This window comes from Eschrichtius robustus, chromosome 11 (assembly GCF_028021215.1).
Source record: "Eschrichtius robustus isolate mEscRob2 chromosome 11, mEscRob2.pri, whole genome shotgun sequence".
NCBI lineage: Eukaryota > Metazoa > Chordata > Mammalia > Artiodactyla > Eschrichtiidae > Eschrichtius > Eschrichtius robustus.
The window spans coordinates 49471186-49493382 of NC_090834.1; the positions used below are offsets into that span (position 1 = coordinate 49471186).

Consider the following 22197-nt stretch of genomic DNA (forward strand, 5'->3'; position numbering starts at 1 on the left):
AATGGACTTTTACCTTTTACCTTTTTGCCTGTGCATTCCCTTCCCAAGCTCTCCAAAGGCTAGGTGTATCAAGAAGTACACTTCATAAAAGGAAGTATTAAATATATTAGCCAAGGGAGATTTTCAGAGAAGGCCCCACAAATATTCCAGAGGATTTAATAAACTCTTGCCTCAACAGATGTGTTTATAGCAACTGGAAAGTGGAGATTTCCCAACCCTATTTCTGTGAACTAGAAGATTTTGACTAGTAGATAGATTTATCACAGTCCAATTATGGGCCCTAAGTACCTGAGCCATACCCATATATTAAAGAAAGAGCAATTCCCAGAATTCTCTCTGAGAAACAGAAGTCAGAGGAAGATTCTGACTGGGTTTCGTTTCTTTGAAGACACTGTACCTGTCCTGCCCTATTATGATCCTGGCAAGAAGTGGCTGGAGGAATTTTAGGCTTCATTTCATTGTCATTTTTCAGACCACCCAGAGATGGTAACCTATAAAAAACATTGCAACATTAATTAATGTTAATGTAGTCTGACATCAATTATCATCAATTATTAATGATAATTTTAGAAACAAGTATAAATATAAGAAAATGAAAAATATCTCAGTGGTTTTCTTTAGAGCATCTACATGTATAGAGGTTAAGAACCCAGGCTTTGTATCAGATAAACCTGGGTGGGTTCAAAGCCCAGCTTTCTTTATTAGAAGCTGACTGGCATTAGACAAGCTGGGTAATCTTACAAAGTCTCAGTTACCAATTCAGTGAAATTGGGATGAAATGTATTCATTCTCCAAAAATTTATTGAGTGTTTACTATATGTACTGCTCTAAGCATGGGAGAGGTAGTAAAGAACAAAATACACATTAAAAAAAGCTCTGTCCTCATGGAATTGACATGCTGATGGGGGTAGACAGCCCATGAACAAGGTAAATGAGTGAATTCTATAGTCTGTTCAGTGATGATAAATGCCATGCAATGCTGGAGGAATGGAGTATTAAATCATGAATAGAACGGCTAGGGAAGTTTTCACCAAAAAGGTGAAATTTGAGCAGATACCTGAAGGCAGTAAAGGAATAATAATAATCAGATATCTGATGGAAAAGGACCTAGCAGAGCAAATGAGCACTAAGGCCTTGAAGTGGGAGCATGCCTGTGTGCAGTATGGCTTGAGGAAGATGAGTTAGTGGGCGAAAAGTCGGAGAGAGGTCAGAGATCAGGCAGGACCTTGACGGCCACAGTAATGACTTTAGCTTTTACCCTGGGTGCGTGGAGGGTACAGTGTCCAGTATTAGCAAAGCTGTAGAGAACACAGCAGTCCCTCACATTACTGCTACTGGGGAGATAATTTGGTACAATCTTCCTGAGGATAACCCGTAATGTGTATCAAAAGCGTGAAAAATGGGCTCATCCCTTATCTCTGAAATTTCACTTCAAAGTTTTTATCCTACAGAATACGCAGGTGTGTGCAAAGCATTATGTGTGATTATATTTGTTACAACATGATTCATAATATAAAAAACTAAAAACCATCTAAGTAACCCACAGGAGATGGGCTAAACAAAAGGTTTAATCAATGAGATGATGAGAAACCATTTGTTCATGTTTTAGAATATTTAAAGCCATAGCAAAATTTTCACCACTGTTTGTTGTGTAGCAAAGGTTCATATGATATGATCTCAGTTTTGTTTCAAATGTATCTATATGTTTCAAGTACAAATATATGTACATATTATATATGCATTGAAATGAAGGATGTACACCCATAACATTACAGAAAGTTTCCTCTATTTAGTGGGCTTATGGGTGATTGTTTTGTATCTCTTGCTTTTCTCATTTCTTCCAAAATTTCTGTGATAAAGATGTATTACTTTAATAATCAGAAAAAAAAAAACAAAAGCCAAAAAAAAACATTGGTCAACTTCTATAAGAAGCCTTTACTAGGAATCCCTAATAATTACTCCCTCCTCTTTGCAGCCTCTGTACTTTCTTTTGTTATCTTCATCACGTGCATTATTTCTTTAGCCTCAATGTCTCTACAAGACTAAGTTTATGAAAGTTGGTTTATATGTCTCATAGCTCTATAGCTTCAGTGTCCAGAATAGTGCCCGGCACACGGTGGTGTTCAATGTTTGTTGGATTGAACTAAATTCCAAAGTACTAGGCATTTAATTCTCAATTATCTTTCATAACGAGATTACTCAAAAGAAGCACGCCTAGGGTTTTGAACATGACTTTAGGAATCCACAAAGCACCTAAATTACACATATGATAGCTGATATATTGTGACATTAATAAATTGAAAGTTGACAGCACAGTGCAAGATATATAGTAGATGCTCAATAGATACTTATCAGAACCATAAGCTCTGATCTGAGGTCTTAAAAATATCCTACACAAAGGGAGAGGAGAAAATAGAAATCTTCTGATATAAGAAGAAAGCAGGACCATCATAAATTGTAATACATTCATTTGCTCGAAGAACATTTATTGAGTGCCAGCCACGTTTGGCAAAAATGCTTTCCAATTGGATCTAAATATGAACCTGTGTCACATCATAATATCCACACACTCAGAAAGCAAGACAGGTTTTCCCAAATCCAGAAGGAAAGTTAGATGTTTCCTCCTCTGTACTATTTTGTTTCCACCTCTGTCATAACATTTATCCTGCTGAATCATAATTTATCACTCTGGCTTTCCCACAGATTGTGAGCCCTGGTCGTCTTGATTATCCCCAGCACCTAGAATGTAGCATCAAGAATAGTGGATGAAGGAATGAATCAATGAACACTTATTTAAAATTCCCTGCATCAAGATAGGACTTGAAAATATACTTAGTAAAGTGCAACACAAAAAATACCCAGGGACTTCCCTGGTGGTCCAGTGGTTAAGAATCCGCATTCCAATGCAGGGGATGCAGGTTCGATCCCTGGTCTGGGAACTAAGATCCCAGGTGCTGTGGGGCAACTAAGGCCACGTGCCACAACTACTGAGCCCGAGCACTCTGGAGCCCACGTGCCACAATTAGCACTAGAGAAGCCCACACGCCACAACAAAGAAGAACCCACGTGCCACAACGAAGACACAGTGTAGGAAAGAGAGAGAGAGAATAGAAGAAAGAAAGAAAGAAAGGGAGGGAGGGAGGGAGGAAGAAAGAAAGAACGAAAATACCCAATGCATTACCTTTCAATGTTCGTATTCTTCCCACCACTCCCATTCTGCTCCAATTTCTGCGGGAAACTGACATTTGTCGCTTTGGCGGGGGAGATAGCTTGTCTATCTTGAATTACCTTGGGTGATAAGATCTCTGTAGAATGAATGAAAGTGAGTTTCCTTTCAACTCTACATAGGCGGTTTGTACTTAACACAGATTTTTTAAAACTCATAATTTTACTAGGGAAATTGTTCACATAAGATAACTTTCTTATCTTTAAATTATTGTCCCTTGCCCTAGTGTGGTTAAAAAATATATACATTTTTGCTGTATATTTATTACATGCAAAGCTCTGGCCGGGCACTTTAGAAAATACAAAGAGGCAAGTCTCTGCCCTTAAAGATCTTTCAATAAATACAGTTGAAGAGGAAAAATAAGATATAAACAGAAAACATGAGAGCTGTCATTTGTGGAGGTCTTAACCACCAGCCAACAGTACTAAGTGATTTACACACATTATATAAATAGCAACTCAGGACAGTGATGCAGAATGTCTAAATCTCAAATAAATGGTGGCATCTCTAATGTTCAGAGAAGAGAGAAGCCACTTCAGAATCCACTGATGAGAGAAGTTTTCAAGGAGGAAGTGAGATGTGAAAAGGGTACAAAGAGGAGAGTAGGATTGGGATAGACTGTAAAAAAAGGAAGGGAATTCCAGGCAGGAGAAAAAGAGTGAAGAGAAGCATGAAGTTGAGGAAGGGCAAGGCATGTTAGAAGAGCATGAATAGACAATTTTGCTCAAAGAAAGAGTCCGTAAGGAACAGTGACAAATGAAGCTAAAGAATGAAAGCGTGTATTAGGCTAAAAGTTTGTATATAATCCTGTAGGCCACATGTCACAAAACCAACATACACAAGCCAATGTTTACGCATTGATATATATTTTGTTTGGCCCAGTTAGCATTTTTGTTTCAATGTAAATTGGTTGCCAAAATTTAATGGTCAATAGATTTCATATGTCAGGATATCTGCTTCTCTTGAAGAATCAGAAAATTTGCTACCACTTGGCCCACATTTCCACAAATCAATAATCTGCTAGACTACCTTATCAAAGGGTAGTTTGGCAACCTCTGGGGATCCCTAGGACCCTTTCAAAAAGTCGTTGAAGTCCTAAGATTTTCTTCACATGCTTCAATCAAAACAACATATCACACCAGATTATATGAAGACGCAGATATAAGAATCCACTATCTTCTATAAAGCCAGATATCAAAGATATAAAACTACCTCTCTTCATTTTTCATAAAAATTATTATTTATGCTAACATGTCTCCCTATCATGTGACATCCAGCCCAGTTCATGCATTCACGTTAGCTGCCTGGACCTTGTAGGCAGCTGAGTTTTGAGCCGTGCAGAGCCAGCAAAGAGATCACAGTTTAAGAGTCTGAGAGTCATAAAGTGGTTAAGGTGAGATACAAGATTCCAGGAATAGAAGATGTTTGTTAGAAGAATACAGTGATTATTCATGAAACTAACTTTATTTATTTTGGCCATAGGAGTCGCTAAGCAGCATGGCTTGGCTCATAAGTAGTAAAGAGTGACAGATTATACCCAGAAATCATCGACCTACCTCGGACACCTTCTTCTTTGTCTGACTGGTCTTTTAACTTGCTCTTCCTTTGTCCATTCTGTCCACCTTCTTCTACAGTGGTCTCCATAGGCAGTTTGTTCTCCATCTCCTTGAGCTCAATCCTAGGAATGAACCAAGATATTTGTCCATAGGTGACTGTGTAAACTCTCAATTCTGAGAAGCAGCCAAGCTTGCTCACTGCTTCTGAATGAAATAAGCCTACTTCTCTCAAGGGGGCAAGTGCTTTTATTTACTAAGTTCAAATCATGGACTCATTCTCTTTGGGAGCCAACCATGACCCTCCCCCTTTTTATATAGATAAATTGCTTTGAAGGCCTGGATTTAAGTTTTGTTTTTTATATCAGCTTGAATTTGTCTTTTCTAGTTCTGTAACCAGATGCCATAGGCCTGAAACAGTGAAAGGTAGTCATTGGATAGCTTGAAGGCAAGGATTCATAGCCTGGTAGGCAGGGTACGCCCAGAAATAACCACTCCTCTCCTCCCTCTTTCTCCTCCCCACTTCTCCATCCTCTCCCCAGGCAAAAATGAGGGACTTGCAAAGGCAAGGGAGGAAGGAATTTGTTTAGTTGGTGTGTGTAGTTGTAGAGTTTCTTTTCAAGAGGCGATACTTGCAGTAAATTCAAGGGCCAAACTTCAAATAAATGAAACACCTACAGCTGTTTTGAATATTTGAGTCCTCATGTCCAATTCCAGGCTCTCTATTTGACAGGAACTTCCATCTCTGTTCCTTAACTAACTGCAATTATTTCCCTCCTGGATTGCTTAAGCCAAACTATGTCCAAGAGGACAGTCAAATTTGCCTTCCAAAATATAATCAAAATAAAACTATTTGTAAACCACTGATTTATATTTAATGAGTAAGGCAACATGCTACAATGGAAACAACACTGAAACAGTCAGGAGCCATGGTTTTATTTCTGGATTGGCCCCTCAGTTTTGTAACCATTTCATCTGTAAGATGAGGGGATTGGACTCATTAATCTTTAAGGCTTATTCTCCCCCTTACACTGATTTTGCTGAGGCCTGTGGCATACAGTTTTTCCAGGAGGGACTTGTTCCAAACCAACAAACACAAGAGGATGTCACAGACTCAAAAACATGAGAAAAAAAAAAAGAGAGAGAGAGAGAAAATAATACTTTGGGAAGCTGGTTACTATTTCCCAAACTTCCTTTACCCAAAATGCATAGTAGTTAATGGCACAGCAATTAAGATTAAAAACATGATTAAGAGCTAATAATGGGTAAGTAATGAACAAACTGGAAATAAAACCCAAGTCTCCTGACTCCTATTCCAGTGCTTTTAATACTGCATCCTGTCACTTCACTTGTTAAAAAAAAAAAAAAGAATTACAATTACATGCTGTACACCTAAAACTAACACAACATTGTAAATCAACTATACTCCAATAAAATTTTTTTAATTAAAAATTAAAAAAAGAATTAAAATTACAATTAATTTTGCTCCTCTATAAAATGAATAAAATTATAATATGCATCTCAAATGGTTGTAGTAAAGATTAAATACACGACTACTGAGAAAGTGCTTAACAATACCTAGCATCTAGTAAGTGCTCCATAGATGATAACTATTATTGTTATTGTTATCATTATTGTTATCATTATCATTATTATAATCATTGTCAGCAGCAGCCGCTGGTAATGCCCACTATGCTCTTGGAGTGAAGCTGTACCTTGTCTTTCTAGCTGTTTCAGTGGTAAAAAACAGAGCTCAGAGAGGAGGTAGTCTAGACTGCACGACAAGGAAGAAGCTAGGTCAGAGGAAGGGGTGAAAGGTAGAGCAAAGCCTAGCAGGTGAGAAGAATTTTACTAACACTGCAAGGACTAAGGTTGGTGGGAGGTAGTATGAAAATTTCCAGGGGACCAAGAGTAGTTTAAAAGAACAGTATCCTAAGTGCCGTTGTTTTTTAACTTAACTACAGAAAGTGTATGCAATAAACTCTTATTTGTTGGAGCACTGAGAGAGCAACAGAGAGAGATAAAGAGAGAGAGAGAGAGCATGAGCTAGAAAACTCAAGTGTGACACACTGTCCAGTTCCATCAGTAGGTCCCCAAGGATTGCTGTGCCTGGAGGAACCTGTGGAGGAAAGCACTGACCTTGGAAATGAAAGCATGCTGTTGGGCCGCTTCCCCAAGGATTCTCTGCTAGACAACACTGAGTCCACAGTGTCAGGCCTCTGGGGACAGGGACAGAGACAGGTTATACTTGGGCTGTGGTCCAGGACACAGGGTGCTCAGAAGCCTCAAACTACCATGATACTCTCTACTGTTATTTTTGTTTAGTGCTCAAAGCCTAGAGCTTAAAATGCAATGAGGAATGATCTCATTTATCAAAGTAGTCACCCTGCATGGTCGCCTACCAATTCCATTGATGCTGCCTTTTCTCAACCCATTTCCTCCTTGGAAACTGCCCTCAGAGTTGACAGCTCCTTTCAGACATCTTTAAGAGGACAGCCGACTTGCTAAAACTCTCAGGAAAATGAGCAAGCTGGCTAATTCCACTCTTGACCCAAATAACTCTAAAACTGGGTAGTTAAGAGAAGGGCTTTGGAGTCAGGCATCCTCATGTTTAAATCCTCTCACCGCTAACAGCCACATAGCCTTAGACCTTAGGTACGTGGGGATAATAATAGGATCAGAGTCACAGGATTTTTATGAGGTACTGTATATAAGTGGCTAGCACATATAAGCATTCCACAAATAGCGGCTCTTATAATTATTATATATAATAATATTCTAATATATACTATGATATAGGATTTAAATTATAATTATATAATTATAATATATAAGTTATAAAATATATACTAACAGATAATAATCACATTATTAAATTATACTAGTATAGAATGATATATAAAGTTATTCTTTTTGGATTAATGATATGGTTTATAAAAGGCTTTGAAGGGGATTCCAAAAGTAGAAGTTTTAAAAATATTTCGAGCAGAAACAGCATCAGTGAAGTTAGCACACAGCTTCCCAAGAGACCTCTTCTGCAGGACAGCACTCAGGTTTACGTTATGGAACATTTGGGAGAAAAACAGTCACTCTCACAACTTCATAGCAGTTTCCCAAAATGTGTTTTATGGACATTAATGAATGTTGACTCAACCTAAAGTTCCATGATTAAATACATTCGGGCAGTTAAAGCAGCTTCTTTCCAGCCAGACCTCTTAAACCATATTTATAACCTTTCCTTTCATAGCTTTTTCATTTAAAAGTCTGGCTTTTGCTCTATGGGACACAGGATTACATAACATTCATGATAATCCAATTCGCTCATACAAACTTAGTACATTAAGATTCAGTGAGTCCTGTTGATTGACTGTTTAACTGCCTCCTTAAAGTCTGCTATGTCCAACTTAGCATGAAGGTCACACCAGCTACTTCACGGTTAACAGTGATGGGTCAATTATGAAATTTCTTCTACAACAATGCAAATTAAAAGCTAAAGATACATTTCCATGACTTGAATGTGATTTTTCTGTAGACTTTCATTGAAATAAAATAGTGTAATCAGCACAAAAAGAGTAATTAGGAAGTCTGGGCTTGAATTTCAGTTCTACGGCAGGGCACCCTGACTTCAGGTTCCCACATAACCTCTCTGAGTCCCCATTTTTCTCATTGGTAAAATCAGGATAATGATTCTGGTTTTATAATGTTTTGAGACTCAAATGAAATAATATACGAGGAAGAATTTTTTAAACCATAAGGTATCATAAAATGTTCAGAATTATAAGAGTTTCTATCACTATATTTTTCAGGTGGCATTGAATTAAAACTTAAAGTTCCTTAGCCCCTCTAACTTTTTTGTCAGAGAGTTAATCATCTATAAACAAGTACTTCTTTGACTTGGGGTAACTGCCATTCAAAATATGTCAACCTTAGTTTTTCTTAAAGATGACCCATTTACAGATGATTCAGAGCTACAATCAGGAAAGGGGTTAGGAGAAGGAAAATATTAATTTACATTTGCTAGGGCTCTCGCCAAAGCCCCACTTCCATCCATTGTACAAAGGAAGTCCTTATAAAATCTCATCTTCACTTTGCCATCTTTGATCACGAGGACCCCAATTCCTTTGAACGTAAACTCCACGTTTTGTTTGGTGGAAATGGATCGTGATAAAAAAAGCAACGTCTCCTTCACACATCTTTCCACCGTATCTCTGTTAAATGGACCCTCTAGAGATATCATGACAAAATTAAGTGGAACGACTGGGATATCACCTAGAGGAGAAAAAGACAGTTGGGGTGAGGGGAAAGAAGTGGAAATTACAACAAGGACATATAAACACTCACAAATAATTATCTGATTCTCACTTAATACTCAAAAATAGAACTGTCCATGTGAAGCCTTTAGCTGTACCCTATTACTAGATATTAATCAATACAATTTTCCCTAAAAGTAGAATGTTTTTTGCTCAGAATAAGAACAAATAGCTTCCTAAGCAATACTCCAGACAAGATTTTTACTTTCTCTTGGAGACATATTTATAGCTAACTGTTCCTCTTCATCAGAGGGTTTTCTGAAGTTTTCAGTCCCCTTTCAGGACACGCTGCAGCAATATCTGCCTCTCTCCTCCAGTTATCATATCATTTTTAAATGATTATAAATATCTACAAACATTAAGTGTTTTGAAAAGATAGTTATCTCCACTAGAAGTTACCTTTCAAACAAAAGTGGGTCTTATCAGAGGGTATCAGTCTGAGTGACTTGCAGCCAGATTTTCCTCTCTAATGAGTCCATAAATGGCAGTGCAGGGGAATATGGTTATATCTAGCATGAAAGTAAGCACAGGGTCTATTCAACTAGAACAGATATAGGAGCTATGCAGGGTCCACAAGTCAGAAAAGAGGGAAAATAGGAAAGATGATCAAGATGATAAATTGAAAGAGAGACAGTAGGCAAGGTCCACTGATAGAGGACCAGGACAGAGAGAAGATAGGGACATTCTAAACATTCACTCGGCAAAACATTAATTTAGAGCCTTTCCAATGTTTACTACTGCTGGATGATGAGAATTACCAGCTCTACAATACACAAGCTTCCCTATATCAGCCCACAGCCTCCTGCACAATTTAATGGTGATTCTATACCATCTCCCCCTAGATTCTCCCCTCCCATTTGCCCAACGCCTATCTGCAATCTGCCTTCCAGCCCATTTATATAAGGATGCTGTCATCTCATGATGGACAAGCCAGCAGAGACGTTGCAAATCTCATTCTCATGACTTCTCTGTAACTTCTGTGGGCTATACCCTCGCTTTTCTCTTGTATCCATGGCACCACTCTTGGCTCTCCAATTTCTTCCTCCTTGGTCTCTTTTGCTGGCTTCCTTCCCCTTCTGCTTCTTATAAGATGGTGTTTGTTTGTTTTAACAGGATTTTGTCTTTGTAGGTCTCCTCTTCTTACTTTATATTGTCTCCTGGGTAAATTTATCCTAATCCTGACCTCTAGTCTCCACCCCTCTCCTGACCTCTGAAATTATCTATACCTAAACATCCTGATAGGAATCTCAAATTCAACATGTCCAAAAGCAAACTCATTATTTTATCTGCCACCACAGCCTGACTTCCCCTTCATTCCCTATGGCAGTTAATGGCATGAGTATCCATCTATTCTCTGAGAAACCTGAGTCATCCTAAATACCTTCCTTCCTCTTGCTACCCACCGATCTCCACTGGTAACCAAATCCCACCAGTTCTACATCTGAAATATCTCATGAGTAGATTCCCTCATCTTCCTCCTGATTGCCACTGCCTTCATTCAGGCTTTCACATATTTTACCAAACTACTTTACTTAAAAGAGCTACCTTCCTAAACTAAAAGCTGGACCAGTACAGATAAACCCCTGCTCAAAAAATTTCAGTGGCTCCTCAGTGCCTCGAGGATGAATTCCAAAGTCCTTATCAAACCATATAAGGCTCCTCACAATTTTACACTTACAAACCTCTTACTTCCCTCTATGTGGCCCCGGCCACACAGAAGCATCTGTTATTCCCTTAACAGGCTTCACTCTTTCCCTTATGCTTGAATTGTTCATACTGTTCCTGAAATGCCTTCCACTGCCAGCAAAATCTTATCATCCTTTAAGACCTCCTGGCATGTCATCCTCCTAAATCTCCCCAAGCAGAGTTAGGCATCCTCCCCTCTGGGCTCCCCTGGCATTGATCCAGTTCTGCTCAATGACCCAGTTCTGATCAATGTTGCTTTTACAGCACTTAATCATGTTGCATCATTTTCTTATATATTTATCTACCATGCTAGATTCTGAGCTCTTCAAAGCAAGGACCATGTCTTAATAATCTTTAAGAATCACTGTACAATGTTTGATTAGTTACCTAATTAATGATGAAGAATCGTCACCCCAAAGCTAAACTGTCGGGAATTCCCTGGCGGTCCAGTGGTTAGGACTACGTGCTTTCACTGCCAAGGGCCCGGGTTCGATCCTTGGTCGGGGAACTAAGATCCCACAAGCCGTGCAGCATGGCCAAAAAAAAAGCTAAACTGTCTCTGTTCTTATAAATGAGTTCAATCATACATGTTTAATTCTGAAATTTCCTCCACCTCATCAAAAAATTAATTATAAATCTAAAGTACTTTTTTGGACCACACTACAAAATCCAAGGTGCAAAATAAGTCCTGTTCTAAGGCACAAATGTTTTTGCAAAAAAAGTTGGCTTTATTTTCACTTCATTTGGTAGGTTCTTGATGAATTAGGATATTACATTTCTTCTGTCATAACATTCTAGATTAAAAAATAGGCTGGAAAATCCATCAAACTCACCATACAGAATATATGCATAATGAATTCTAAGTATAGTTTGTTGGTGTTTGTTTGTTTTTCCAATATATCATTTTTTTTGGTGGAAAGTTACTCTGAAAATTAACCTTCAGGGATGTTAACATAAAGGAAAGTTTCAGCCTTTTCACCTGTTGGCATTGGGGGTAGACGATCTCTCTTCATCCATATTTGAGTCTGATGCACGAGGGCATGATAACGAAGATCAAAAGGAACACAACCAGAAATTAGGAAGGAAGCCCCCAAAGGCCTCTAAGTAACCAGGGCAGGTGTCAGAAAGCCACACATTAAAGCTGGAATTCAAGCGTCCTGTGGCAGGCATCACATCTCCCACTATGCCTCTAGCACCTGGAACAAGGCCTGACACATAGTTGGCCCTCAGTAAATATTTGTAGAAGGAAGGAAGGAAGGAAGGAAGGAAGGAAGCAAGGAAGGAAGGAAGGAAGGAAGGAGGGAAGGGAGGGAGGAAGGAAGGAAAAGAGGGAGGAAAGGAGGGAGTGAACAAGGAAGGGAAGAAAGAAGGAAGATTTTAGGGTGCAAGAGGTGTATACAGTATTAAGTCTTTACGGAATTATTAAGCTTCTAATAACTTTTAAATTTTAATAATTTAGATTATATATAATAGAAACACAGTAATCTTTTCTGAGCTGATATTAACTGCGATTCTTCCAACCTGTGACCCTAACTAACTTTCTCTTCTTTATAACCACTTTTAATTTCTTAGGATCTGAAATATGAATAAAAATCTGTATGACTTGGAGATGTGGCTTTTATATAAATTTGCCTTGATGTCACATCAGGTTTTAAGCTACTGAGATTTAAAATGGCCCACAGGAAGACTGTATATAATTTCCTACCTTGGCCACTCCCTCTGCCAAATGTACCACGTGAAAAGAGAGCTCCTCAAATAAGAAACCAATAAAGCAGCAACTGGCCAAGCTTTGCCCTTTCATTTTTATCCCCAGGCTGGTCACCTTCTGGGAAAGTCTTAAAAATGAAATATATTTACCAGGAGTATATACTTTGTTTTGTTTGAGTCCATGGATCTGTACTAACTTCTCCGCCATGATAAACATGGGCCTCTGAATTAGAATAAACTTGTTGTTTCCCACCTCAAGTTTTTGTCTCGTGAAAGTGAAAGTTCCAAGTCCTGGAATCTGAACTCCCTGAGCAGACAAAGAAGGGGGAAAAAAACAACAAAGAGAATTCACTGTAAATGTAAAGAAAAATAATCCTTAGCACTGTTATCTCAAAAAACATGAAGAGAATTAAGCTTGGGCCTTAAAATTCAATGATCTTTATGATTCCTTACAGCTTTAGTATTTTATGACTCTAAGTTTTCAAATCAGTATAAAATATATCAATCCACGATTCTTTTCTGATCCTTCATCTCCATATCATTCAAAGGCTATGACGACTAAGAAAACTTGTATGGATGCCATAGCTACTTTTAATCTATATCTAAGATTACTCTTGTCCTAAATTGTGTGGCATTTTAAATTTTAATCCCTTGCCATCGGAGGGGGATTTAAGGGGTCATGAGAATCTCTGCTTTCTCATTCTTTTAGGTTTTATGTCCCTCACTTAAAATCAGACAACACAAAACATCCAAGACACATGCTGCAGTGTGGTGATCTTGGCTGAGGGTAGAAGCAAACACTTCTGGCTCTCACACTGGGTCTCTGTCTCCCTGGAAATATCATACATCAAGGGTTACAAACTCAAATGCCTAAAGGAGCAAAGAAAGAATGCAACGGAGTGAAGGTATCAAGCCAGAGAATGTGATGGCTAAGGAATGCATGCCCCATCTAAAGGGGAAAGCCCCTTGTCAGCTCCAGCCAAGTGTCACATGTAGGGAAGGAAAACCGGTATCATTAATCTGCTGATTTTTTGAGAAAATAGATACAAATCTTTGTATAAACTCTTCCAATTTTAAGTGCTCATGACTAATTCAAATTATCAGACCAAATAAAATAGGTTTCAAGGATGAATTCAGCTCAAGAGCTGTCATATTGGGACCTCTGAGCAGGCTATAAAACTTTCACAACATCCCAGCTCCCTCCAAACTCCCCAGATCTCCAATCAGTTCTTTGGCATCCAAACAAGACTTGATGGGAGGAAATAGCCCAGCCCTGGGCAAAGTTTCTCACTTTTGGCAAGTTGAGTTCAGTTCCTGACTGCCTTCTTATAGTTCAATTAAAATCCATCCCCTGCAAAGAGGCAAAACAAAAAGCATCATATCCTTCTATAGCCACGCCAGGAACTATCAGATCACAGATGAACAGAATTCACCTAGTTCGTCTACATGCACCCAGGCTGACCAGCGATACACTTCCTATCACCAGGGGAGCAGAACTTTCAAATTCATTACCTAAGGGTGAAATCCGTGTTTGTTAAATCTACTACCCACAAGTCCTAAGTGTGTGCATCATAAAATCCCAAAACTGCAAGTTAAACTGAGTGGCTCTAAAGTCTGCTATCCTGCTCCCAGCAAAACTATATGAGACCAAGGAGGAAAGATTCTTTGACTTCCTACATTAAAGTTAAAGTATAAATCCTACCTTGTGTAGGGATAGCTGCCGTTCCACGAATTCTGACACATGCCCCCAGATAGTAGAGACTTCTGAAATTCAAAGGAAACAAAAAATAATTTATGAGAGCACCCCTGTGATAGTATCTTAGTGTTAATAAATTAAAATGTAAATGCAGAATACAATAACAGTAATTTCTAATTAATTTAGAATTAACAGAAAATAAGGTCATTCTCCAAAGTTAATTTTCCTGGTAAGTAAAGCTTACCCCTTTAAGTTCCCAAAATGTGAAGGAGGAGGAGGAGGGAAAGGATGGGGGAAAGGGAGGAAGGGAGGAGGGGGAGGGAAAGAAGAAGAAATTTCTGAAGAAAATCCTCCTAGAATAAAGAGAAATCTGTCACTCCTTTCCCTTTATTCTATAAATAGAGTTAACCAAGTATAATATAGCCTTTTATTAATGACCCATTCAACAAACCTCTAAGGGTCTACTCTAGTATCTGATTAACATGAACATTCATTCTTGCACCATTCTATAACACAGGAAGACGGCCAGGGGCCACTAAGGCATGAAAGGCTGTTGTCTGTACACTGTTTCTGTACTTCTATTTTGGCTAAATTCTTGACTCTGCTTTTCACTCTCATTTGTCACCGTTGGACTCCAGCTGTTGCTTCTCTCTGCTACTAGTACTTTGCACTTTCTGCTTTTGAATGGTCAAAGGGAGGCCTTCTAGGCTTATTTTCTTGTTCTGAGCTGTGTTCCCAAAAAACTGTGGTAGAAAAATAAGTAGTTACCAATAACTCAAGTGTTAATGTACGATATGAAGGTATACTCTAGTTATAACTAATATTCATAAATATAGAAAACTATGTCTGTGTTGACATTTCCATTCCAAACCTAGTCAGGAGTTTATTACAGATACGTTCCACTGATGAACTCTTGACAAATGAAAAGAGTGTTATGTTTTAATTCTCAAAATAAAGGATCAAGAACAGTGGCATTTACCAGGTTGCCACCTCAGGTCATAGATGCAGTTGGGGACAAAAACCAATTCTTTCCCCATTTTAGAAACTGCTTGATTTATTGGTATAACTGTTTTTCCTAATGGTTTAAACCACTACCTACAGCAGCAAATTGCAGTCTTTTAATCCAGTATATCAGGGTTATAAATATTTTTAATATGCCAGGGAAAGAGCAGGTTAGGCAACAAGAAGTAGCAGTGACTCTTATGAGCATCTAGGAACAAGTTGGGTGATGGAAACTTACTCAGTCACCAAGAAAACTAGGGCTGCATGCTACAGTGAGCCAAATGCCAAGATTCCGCCCTTCACTCCAAACCACGGATATACAGTTTACGATAATCAGGTATTTCTTCTATTCTATCCCATCCTACTGCATTTCCCACTGCTCCTCACCCCCGCAGACAAAAGGATTCTACTGCTGGCTGCTAAGAACTAAGAAGGGCTTTCAAAAAGTCCCAACTGTTTTCTGAGTTCAAATTTTCATCATGACTAAAAATATTATTAATTCACTAATGATACAGAATCTCAATATCCAGACTTACATGGAGACTTTTCAAAGCAAAACTGTGAAGCCTTTCACCTAGACTTGTGATATGAAGCTCAAATTTCAGGAAAACAATCTAACCAAAGGAAATGATTTAATTAGGGCCAGGAGAAACTAGATAGCTTGCAACCAAACCCTAGTGGAAAGACTTGACTGAGCTTAATTAGAAATTTGAAGACTGTCTTTCCTCATTTGAATGATACATTCAAGTCCCCTGTGTCGTTTTACTCTATAAAATCTAATAGGCAAAGTCATATAAGAGCAGAGTTATTATTCTGAACTGAAATTTGATATTTTTCACTGAAGGAAAAGGAAAACATGTACAAGATTTCCTTTAAGAAGTTTTAGACTCCTGCAATTCAAATGGAATAGATTTGGAAATCTTACAGACTGTGATTTCTAACTTTGATGTTTTCTATATCCCAAAGTGTCAGAAAAGGTATCATTAAATCTCAAAAGAAAAATAATTTTAATCCAGTCTAAAAAGCAAATTAAAGAATATGCTACTTTTATATTTTTAGGAAAGCTGAGGTTATTATTTATTTTAATCAGATACTGAAATACCAAGAATCACAAGAAATAATCCCTGAACATACGTTCTATATTCAATTCAACCTTCATCTGACTTCAAATTCTAAACATTTTGTGCATTCAAAACCATATTTTTAAACACAATGCCAAGTATATTCCAAGCAGGAATACTGTATCTTAGTTATAATCATTATTAAAAAAAGGGCCAAGTGCCCATTATGTAATTATAGAATAATATATACTTGAAATAGATATTAATATCAAAAGACAAGCCCCCTGACTTTATAAAACACCTTCTAAAATTAAAATACTGATATACAAACACAGCAAATTATTACAGAGTGATTTGCACAAGGAAACATATTCCCAGAGCACAGTACAGTGGAAACACCAGTGTGCTGTGTGTCTGAAGACCTACAGCCTTCCTGCCTTCATGGACTGCTGGCTGTGTAGTCTTCAATACTTTCAACCAGTTCACATCTGTAAAATGATGATGGTACCCTCTAAGTACTATAACTACATAATATTAAACTTTGGTGAAACATATGAAAGCAGCAGGCCTTAACACACACAATGATGAAAAATTAATTTGTGTGTTTTGCTGATACTGGGAGTTTATCTTCATCTCCTTTACAGTGGGTCATTTGTGAAAGTTAAGTAAATAGCCATTTGACTTCTGCTTCTGTCATTCAATCAATAAAGCTCTTGCTGAAATCACCAATGGTCTCCTTGTCAATAAATTCAATGGACTTGTTTAATTGTTCACCTCTCTGACCACTCCCTCCTCCTTTAAGCCCCTGTCTTTTTGGCTTTTGTGACACTACTCTCTCCTGGGTTTTCTTCTTACCTCTCTAGGTATTTCTTCTCAGTCTCCTTTGCAAGCCTACCTTCCTCAACCCAGCCATTAAATGTTGGAGTTTCTCAAGACACAACCCTAAGCCGCCTTCCCTTTTCACTCTATACTTTCTGCCTAAGCAGTCACATCTATGCCCAGGGCTTTAATGACCACCAATATGCAGATGACCCCAAATGTTTATTTAGAAGCCCAGACACCCTCTGGTCTTTTGAGGTTGCAGACCTGTGTACCCAACTGCCTTCTTGGATATCTCACGAAGGCACTTTAACTTGGATTTCCCTTCCCTTAAATGTTGTCCTTTTCCCAGGGTTTCAATCTCAACAAATGGTCCCATCATTTACTCAGTTATATAAGCCGGGGACTCAGAAGGCATCCTTGAAACTCCCCTTCTCTGTCACCTCTATATCCAGTCCATCACTATAATTTGTAGAGTTTTTCTCCAAATAGCCTTTCAGTCTGTCCACTTCTCTCCGTTTTTACTGCTACCAATTCAAACCAAGAGTGAATTCAGATGACTCATTCCCACTTAGGTTACTGTTATAGGTATTCTTGACCCTCCAATTCATTCTCCACATTGCCATCAGACCAGTCTCCTCAAAACGCAAATTTGACCATGTCATTCAGCTCCTCCTTTAGCTCCACTCAAAACACTTAACAGCTTCCCCTCAGGCTGAACATAAAAGCCAACATCCTTAACGTGACTTGTGAGGCCATGCCTAACCTGACCCCTCCATTTCCCTCCAGCCTCCTTTACGAACACATTCCCTAGTGCAGCTATAGCGCCACAGAGCATGTTGACCTTCTTTCAGCTCCTCAATCACATCATGCTCCCTCCCTCCAGAGCTTTTGCTCTTGCTATTCTCTCTGCCAAGAACACTCTCACCTCCCCTCCACTCCTTATTCAACTGATCCATTTCACCTACTAAATTCTGAAACCTAGCAGGACGCTGTGGGGCCTTCCCAGGGACAAACCCCCCACCCTCTGTGTCCCCTGCCTATTGCTTGTAGGAAAGCTTTAGCCTCCTAGGCCTTCCCTGAGTTCCAAAGAGCAAATTTAATCAGAGAAGTGAGAAAATGCAAAAATGAAGGAAAACAGTCAAGCAAGACAAAATAATAAGAGTTTAGCCATAAAGCAAAATCAAGAACCTTCAGTTCCTCTTCAAGGGCTAAAGATAATGTCCTGAGCCATATCCTTGAGTTGTTTTGCAAATACTAAAAGCCCCACCAGGTGGAGGAAGTTAACTGCATGCAGACCACAAGCATGTAGATCCCAGACAGGTTGGAATTAGAAGGTTGGTAACTGAGATTCCCGAAACATCACCCTGTTACCTCAACATCACAAAGCAGAGAATCATACACGAGCTGATCATGCACCCTGCAACCCTCTCCCTCACACTGTCTTTAAAAACCCTTCCCTGAAAGCCATCGAGGAATTCGGTTCTTTTGAGCATGAGCTTCCCATTCTCCTTGCTTGGCCCTGCAATAAAGGCTATACTTTCCTTCACCACAACCTGGTGTCAGTAGATTGACTTTGCTGCACATTGGGCAAATGGACCCAAGTTTGGTTTCATAACAATTCCAACTCATTCTTCACATCTCAGCTCAAATCTTCCCTTCTTCAGCAAATCTTGACACACACCTCCATCCTCACCCTCATTAAAAGTTCTCATTGTACCATGCACCTCCTTAGTAGCACTGACTAAATGTAAATTTATATTTATTTCTGTGACTACTTGGTTAATGTGTATCTTCCCCATTAGATTGTAAATTCCAAGGTTTTGCTCAACATCAGTTCTCTAGTGCCCAGCACATAGTAAGTTCTCAAAATACTTGAATTGAAGAAATTATATATAAATTTATAAATATGGCAAATATTTAAAAATCCATAAAACCATTATTTTAAACACTTCTTTTAGAATTAACAGGAAAAATAGGAGTGATGCAGGGGAAAGAGAAAGAAGAGGCATGTACTCCTACTTATTTTGTCTCCTAAAATCGTTTGGTTAAAGCCTAGGCATCATCCCTAAGTTACAATGACTTAATAGCAATAATAGCTTGCATTTCTGGAGCTCCTTTCTTCCCAAGGGCTCCTGTTGCTTGTAGACAGATCTCAGTGTCACTTTAGGGTCACTTTTTTAAGAAACTATGTTTTTAACCAAGCCTAGTAAGTTTTTTATGAGAAGATGTCAGGTCTTCTTCCAAACACCCAGTTTTTTTTTTGTTTTTTTGTTTTATCTCACTTTCTCAACACAACCCCAAGATACCACTGGCAACAAAAGTAGCCTTGTCTTTGCATGAATTCTGAGAAGGAGCCCTTTGGGGTGGTTGTTTTAGCTAACGTTTATTGAGCACTTACTCTGTGCTAGTAGTCCCTGAGCTAATCCCTATGTATACATTGTCTTGTTTAATCAAAAACCCTCAGCTGGGGCTTCCCTGGTGGCGCAGTGGTTAAGAATCTGCCTGCCAATGCAGGGGACACTGGTTCAAGCCCTGGTCCCAGAAGATCCCACATGCCACAGAGCAATTAAGCCCATGTGCCACAACTACTGAGCCTGCGCTCTAGGGCCCGCCAGCCACAACTACTGAAGCCGGTGCACCTAGAGCCTGTGCTCCACAAGAAGAGAAGCCACCGCAATGAGAAGCCCACGCACCGCAAGGAAGAGTAGCCCCACTCACCGCAACCAAAGAAAGCCCGCTGTCAGCAACGAAGACCCAAGGCAGCCAAAAGTAAAATAAATAAATTTATAAAAACCCTCAGCTGGCCCTTTTCTCTCATTAAAGAAGTCAATAAAGAAAGTGTATTTGGACATCCAGCGTGAGGCTGCCAAGGCAACACGGCCAGTCAAGGCCCGCCAGAGACAAGGGATAGGGAAGAAGGTCTCCGCCTTGACCCCCAAGCAGGTAAAGTTTCGTTCCCAGGGCCCCCTGCCCCATGTCGCTTACCCTCCTTGCTCAGCGAGGGCAGCGTGTGCAGCACGTGCCTGCCTAGGTCCTGCAGGGAAGGGACGATGGTATCCAACATCTCCAGTCCCCAGTCGGCTGGGTCTTCAAAGGGTCTCTTTTCTTCCTTCTTTATATGGAGTTTACACAAACGTGGTTTTCCCACTCTCCTGGGAAATTTGGAAGTGTCTTAAAAATAAAAATTACCAAATCTTGATTTTTTTTTTTTTTCTTTCTTAAACGTTTTTTCTCGCCGTCCCTCCCCCACTCTGGCTCTCCCGGAAAGGCTCCCACTACAGGAACTCAGAGCGCTGTCTGGCGCTTGAATCAGAAAGTGCAAATCCAAGCCCTCTGGACCACCAAGTGGCCCAGTGAGAGTGTAAGCCGGAGCGGTGAGCAAGGTAGGGGGACCGAGGGAGGGCAGGCCAGCCAAGGGGAGGGAGGAGCGCGTTGCTAGGATGAGACAAAGGCTTGCTCCGTTGCCAGGGAGTCAGAGTAGGGCCTCGGCCCCGCCCCCTTAGGTGGTTCGGGTCCCAGGTGGCCCGGGTGATCCCGGGAAGAGATTGGGAAGTAACTTAATGGTTCTTAACTTTGTTTTTTCCTTACCCTCTTACCCTGAGCAGCGAAGAGTCTTGGTCACTTTTGTAATCACCTTGGACAAAATCTGGGAATAACCTTTTGCCCCGAGTGATGGACTTTTGGGTCTCTGGATCTGTTTGAGGGTTTGAGTGTGAGCCGGAATTTGTTTCTCGGGTTTGATTTTTCCTAGGCTCCCCTCATAGGAAATGGAGGGCAGTAGGTTTGGGGAGGGAGTTGACTTTTTTTTTCATTACAGTCATTTTCCCCCCTTCCTTTTACAGTTAACCAATCTCATCCTGTAGAATTGTTTTCATACTCTCTCCTCTGCTGATAAAGAATTATCACAAAGCGAACACACCCATGTAAACCCCATCCAGATCAAGAAATAGAACTCCATCAGTACCACAGAAACGCACTTCATTCCCCCACCAGGCATTATTCCAACAAATACTATAAACTAGTTTTACCTGTGTTTGAACTTTTGGAATCATACAGTATGTATTCTTCTGTGTGTGGCTCTGTCACTAAACGTTGTGAGATTTCTCCGTGGTTTCTGCAGTAGCAATTTGTTCATTTTCAATGTTGCATGTTATTCCTTTGTGTGACTATGGCACTATTTATCCATTCCTCTGTTGAGGGGATGTGAGTTGTTTCCATCTGGAGCCATTAGGAATAATGTTGCTGCAAACATTCTTGAACACAATTTTTGATGCACATATGTACTCATTTCTGATATGTATATAACTAGGAGTAGATGCCTGGGTCATGAGAAATGCAGATTTTAACAAATAATGCCAAGCGGATTTCTAAAGTGGTTGTCCCAATGGTGGTGGGAGGGAAGAACTTCTGGCACATAGTGTGGGCAGAAACCAGAGATGCTTTGCAGCCTGCAATGCACAGGGCAGTCCTGCACAGTGAAAACTGTTCCACATTCTGCACCATTTTTCATATCTCATCAGATTTCCATGTAAGAAGGAAAAAAAAAAAAAGGCTGCTTATGAGCCTAGAAAAAAATCCACTTTACATGTAAATACAAAGAAATCTTTGTTCAATTTCAATATCACTTAATTTCCTAAGAATTTAAAACCCAAGTATATTGGGGGGAGACTATACTCTTTTTCAGTATTTAAGAAGAATTCTTCACCAGTTAGGAAAATTATATCATCACCATCAATTAGGCTGGTGGTAGCTGAGTAGCCAACACACCTGAACTAAGCTGCATTTGTAGCTGTTGCATTCAAAGTGATTCTTCCTATAGATAAAGCATGTGGTAACTTTATTTGCCTTCCAGCATATGTCATGCCTGGACATATATGTGTTAAAATATGTATTATTTTACTATACAGTACTTATCTTTAATTTCTCTGATATACTAGAGTTATGACTTTATATTCTTTTTAAATGGTATGCTGTATTATATGGTGTATTATCCATAAACCTCATTTCAGGATAATAAGAAGGCATTACAAAATATTTGCTATCAAAAAGAGGGCTTCCCTGGTGGCGCAGTGGTTAAGAATCCGCCTGCCAATGCAAGGGACACGGGTTCGAGCCCTGGTCCGGGAAGATCCCA

General features: G+C 39.4%; 1 protein-coding gene across 2 annotated transcripts in view; it reads right to left on the bottom strand.

Annotated features, from left to right (window-relative positions):
* The window catches only part of CCDC81 (coiled-coil domain containing 81), a 34478-nt gene extending 14351 nt beyond the window's left edge, over window positions 1–20127 (bottom strand). The window contains exons 1-8 of one of the 2 annotated variants that reach the window (XM_068555623.1): window positions 20049–20127; window positions 14185–14246; window positions 12633–12789; window positions 8792–9048; window positions 6919–6998; window positions 4783–4904; window positions 3182–3305; window positions 398–491 (exon numbers count right to left, since the gene is read on the bottom strand). In XM_068555623.1, coding sequence (XP_068411724.1) covers window positions 398–491; window positions 3182–3305; window positions 4783–4904; window positions 6919–6998; window positions 8792–9048; window positions 12633–12789; window positions 14185–14246; window positions 20049–20127 — 975 coding nt within the window. The remainder of the gene's footprint in view (window positions 1–397; window positions 492–3181; window positions 3306–4782; window positions 4905–6918; window positions 6999–8791; window positions 9049–12632; window positions 12790–14184; window positions 14247–20048) is intronic. The other variant, XM_068555624.1, reaches the window with a different exon arrangement.
* Window positions 20128–22197: the final 2070 nt, after the last annotated feature.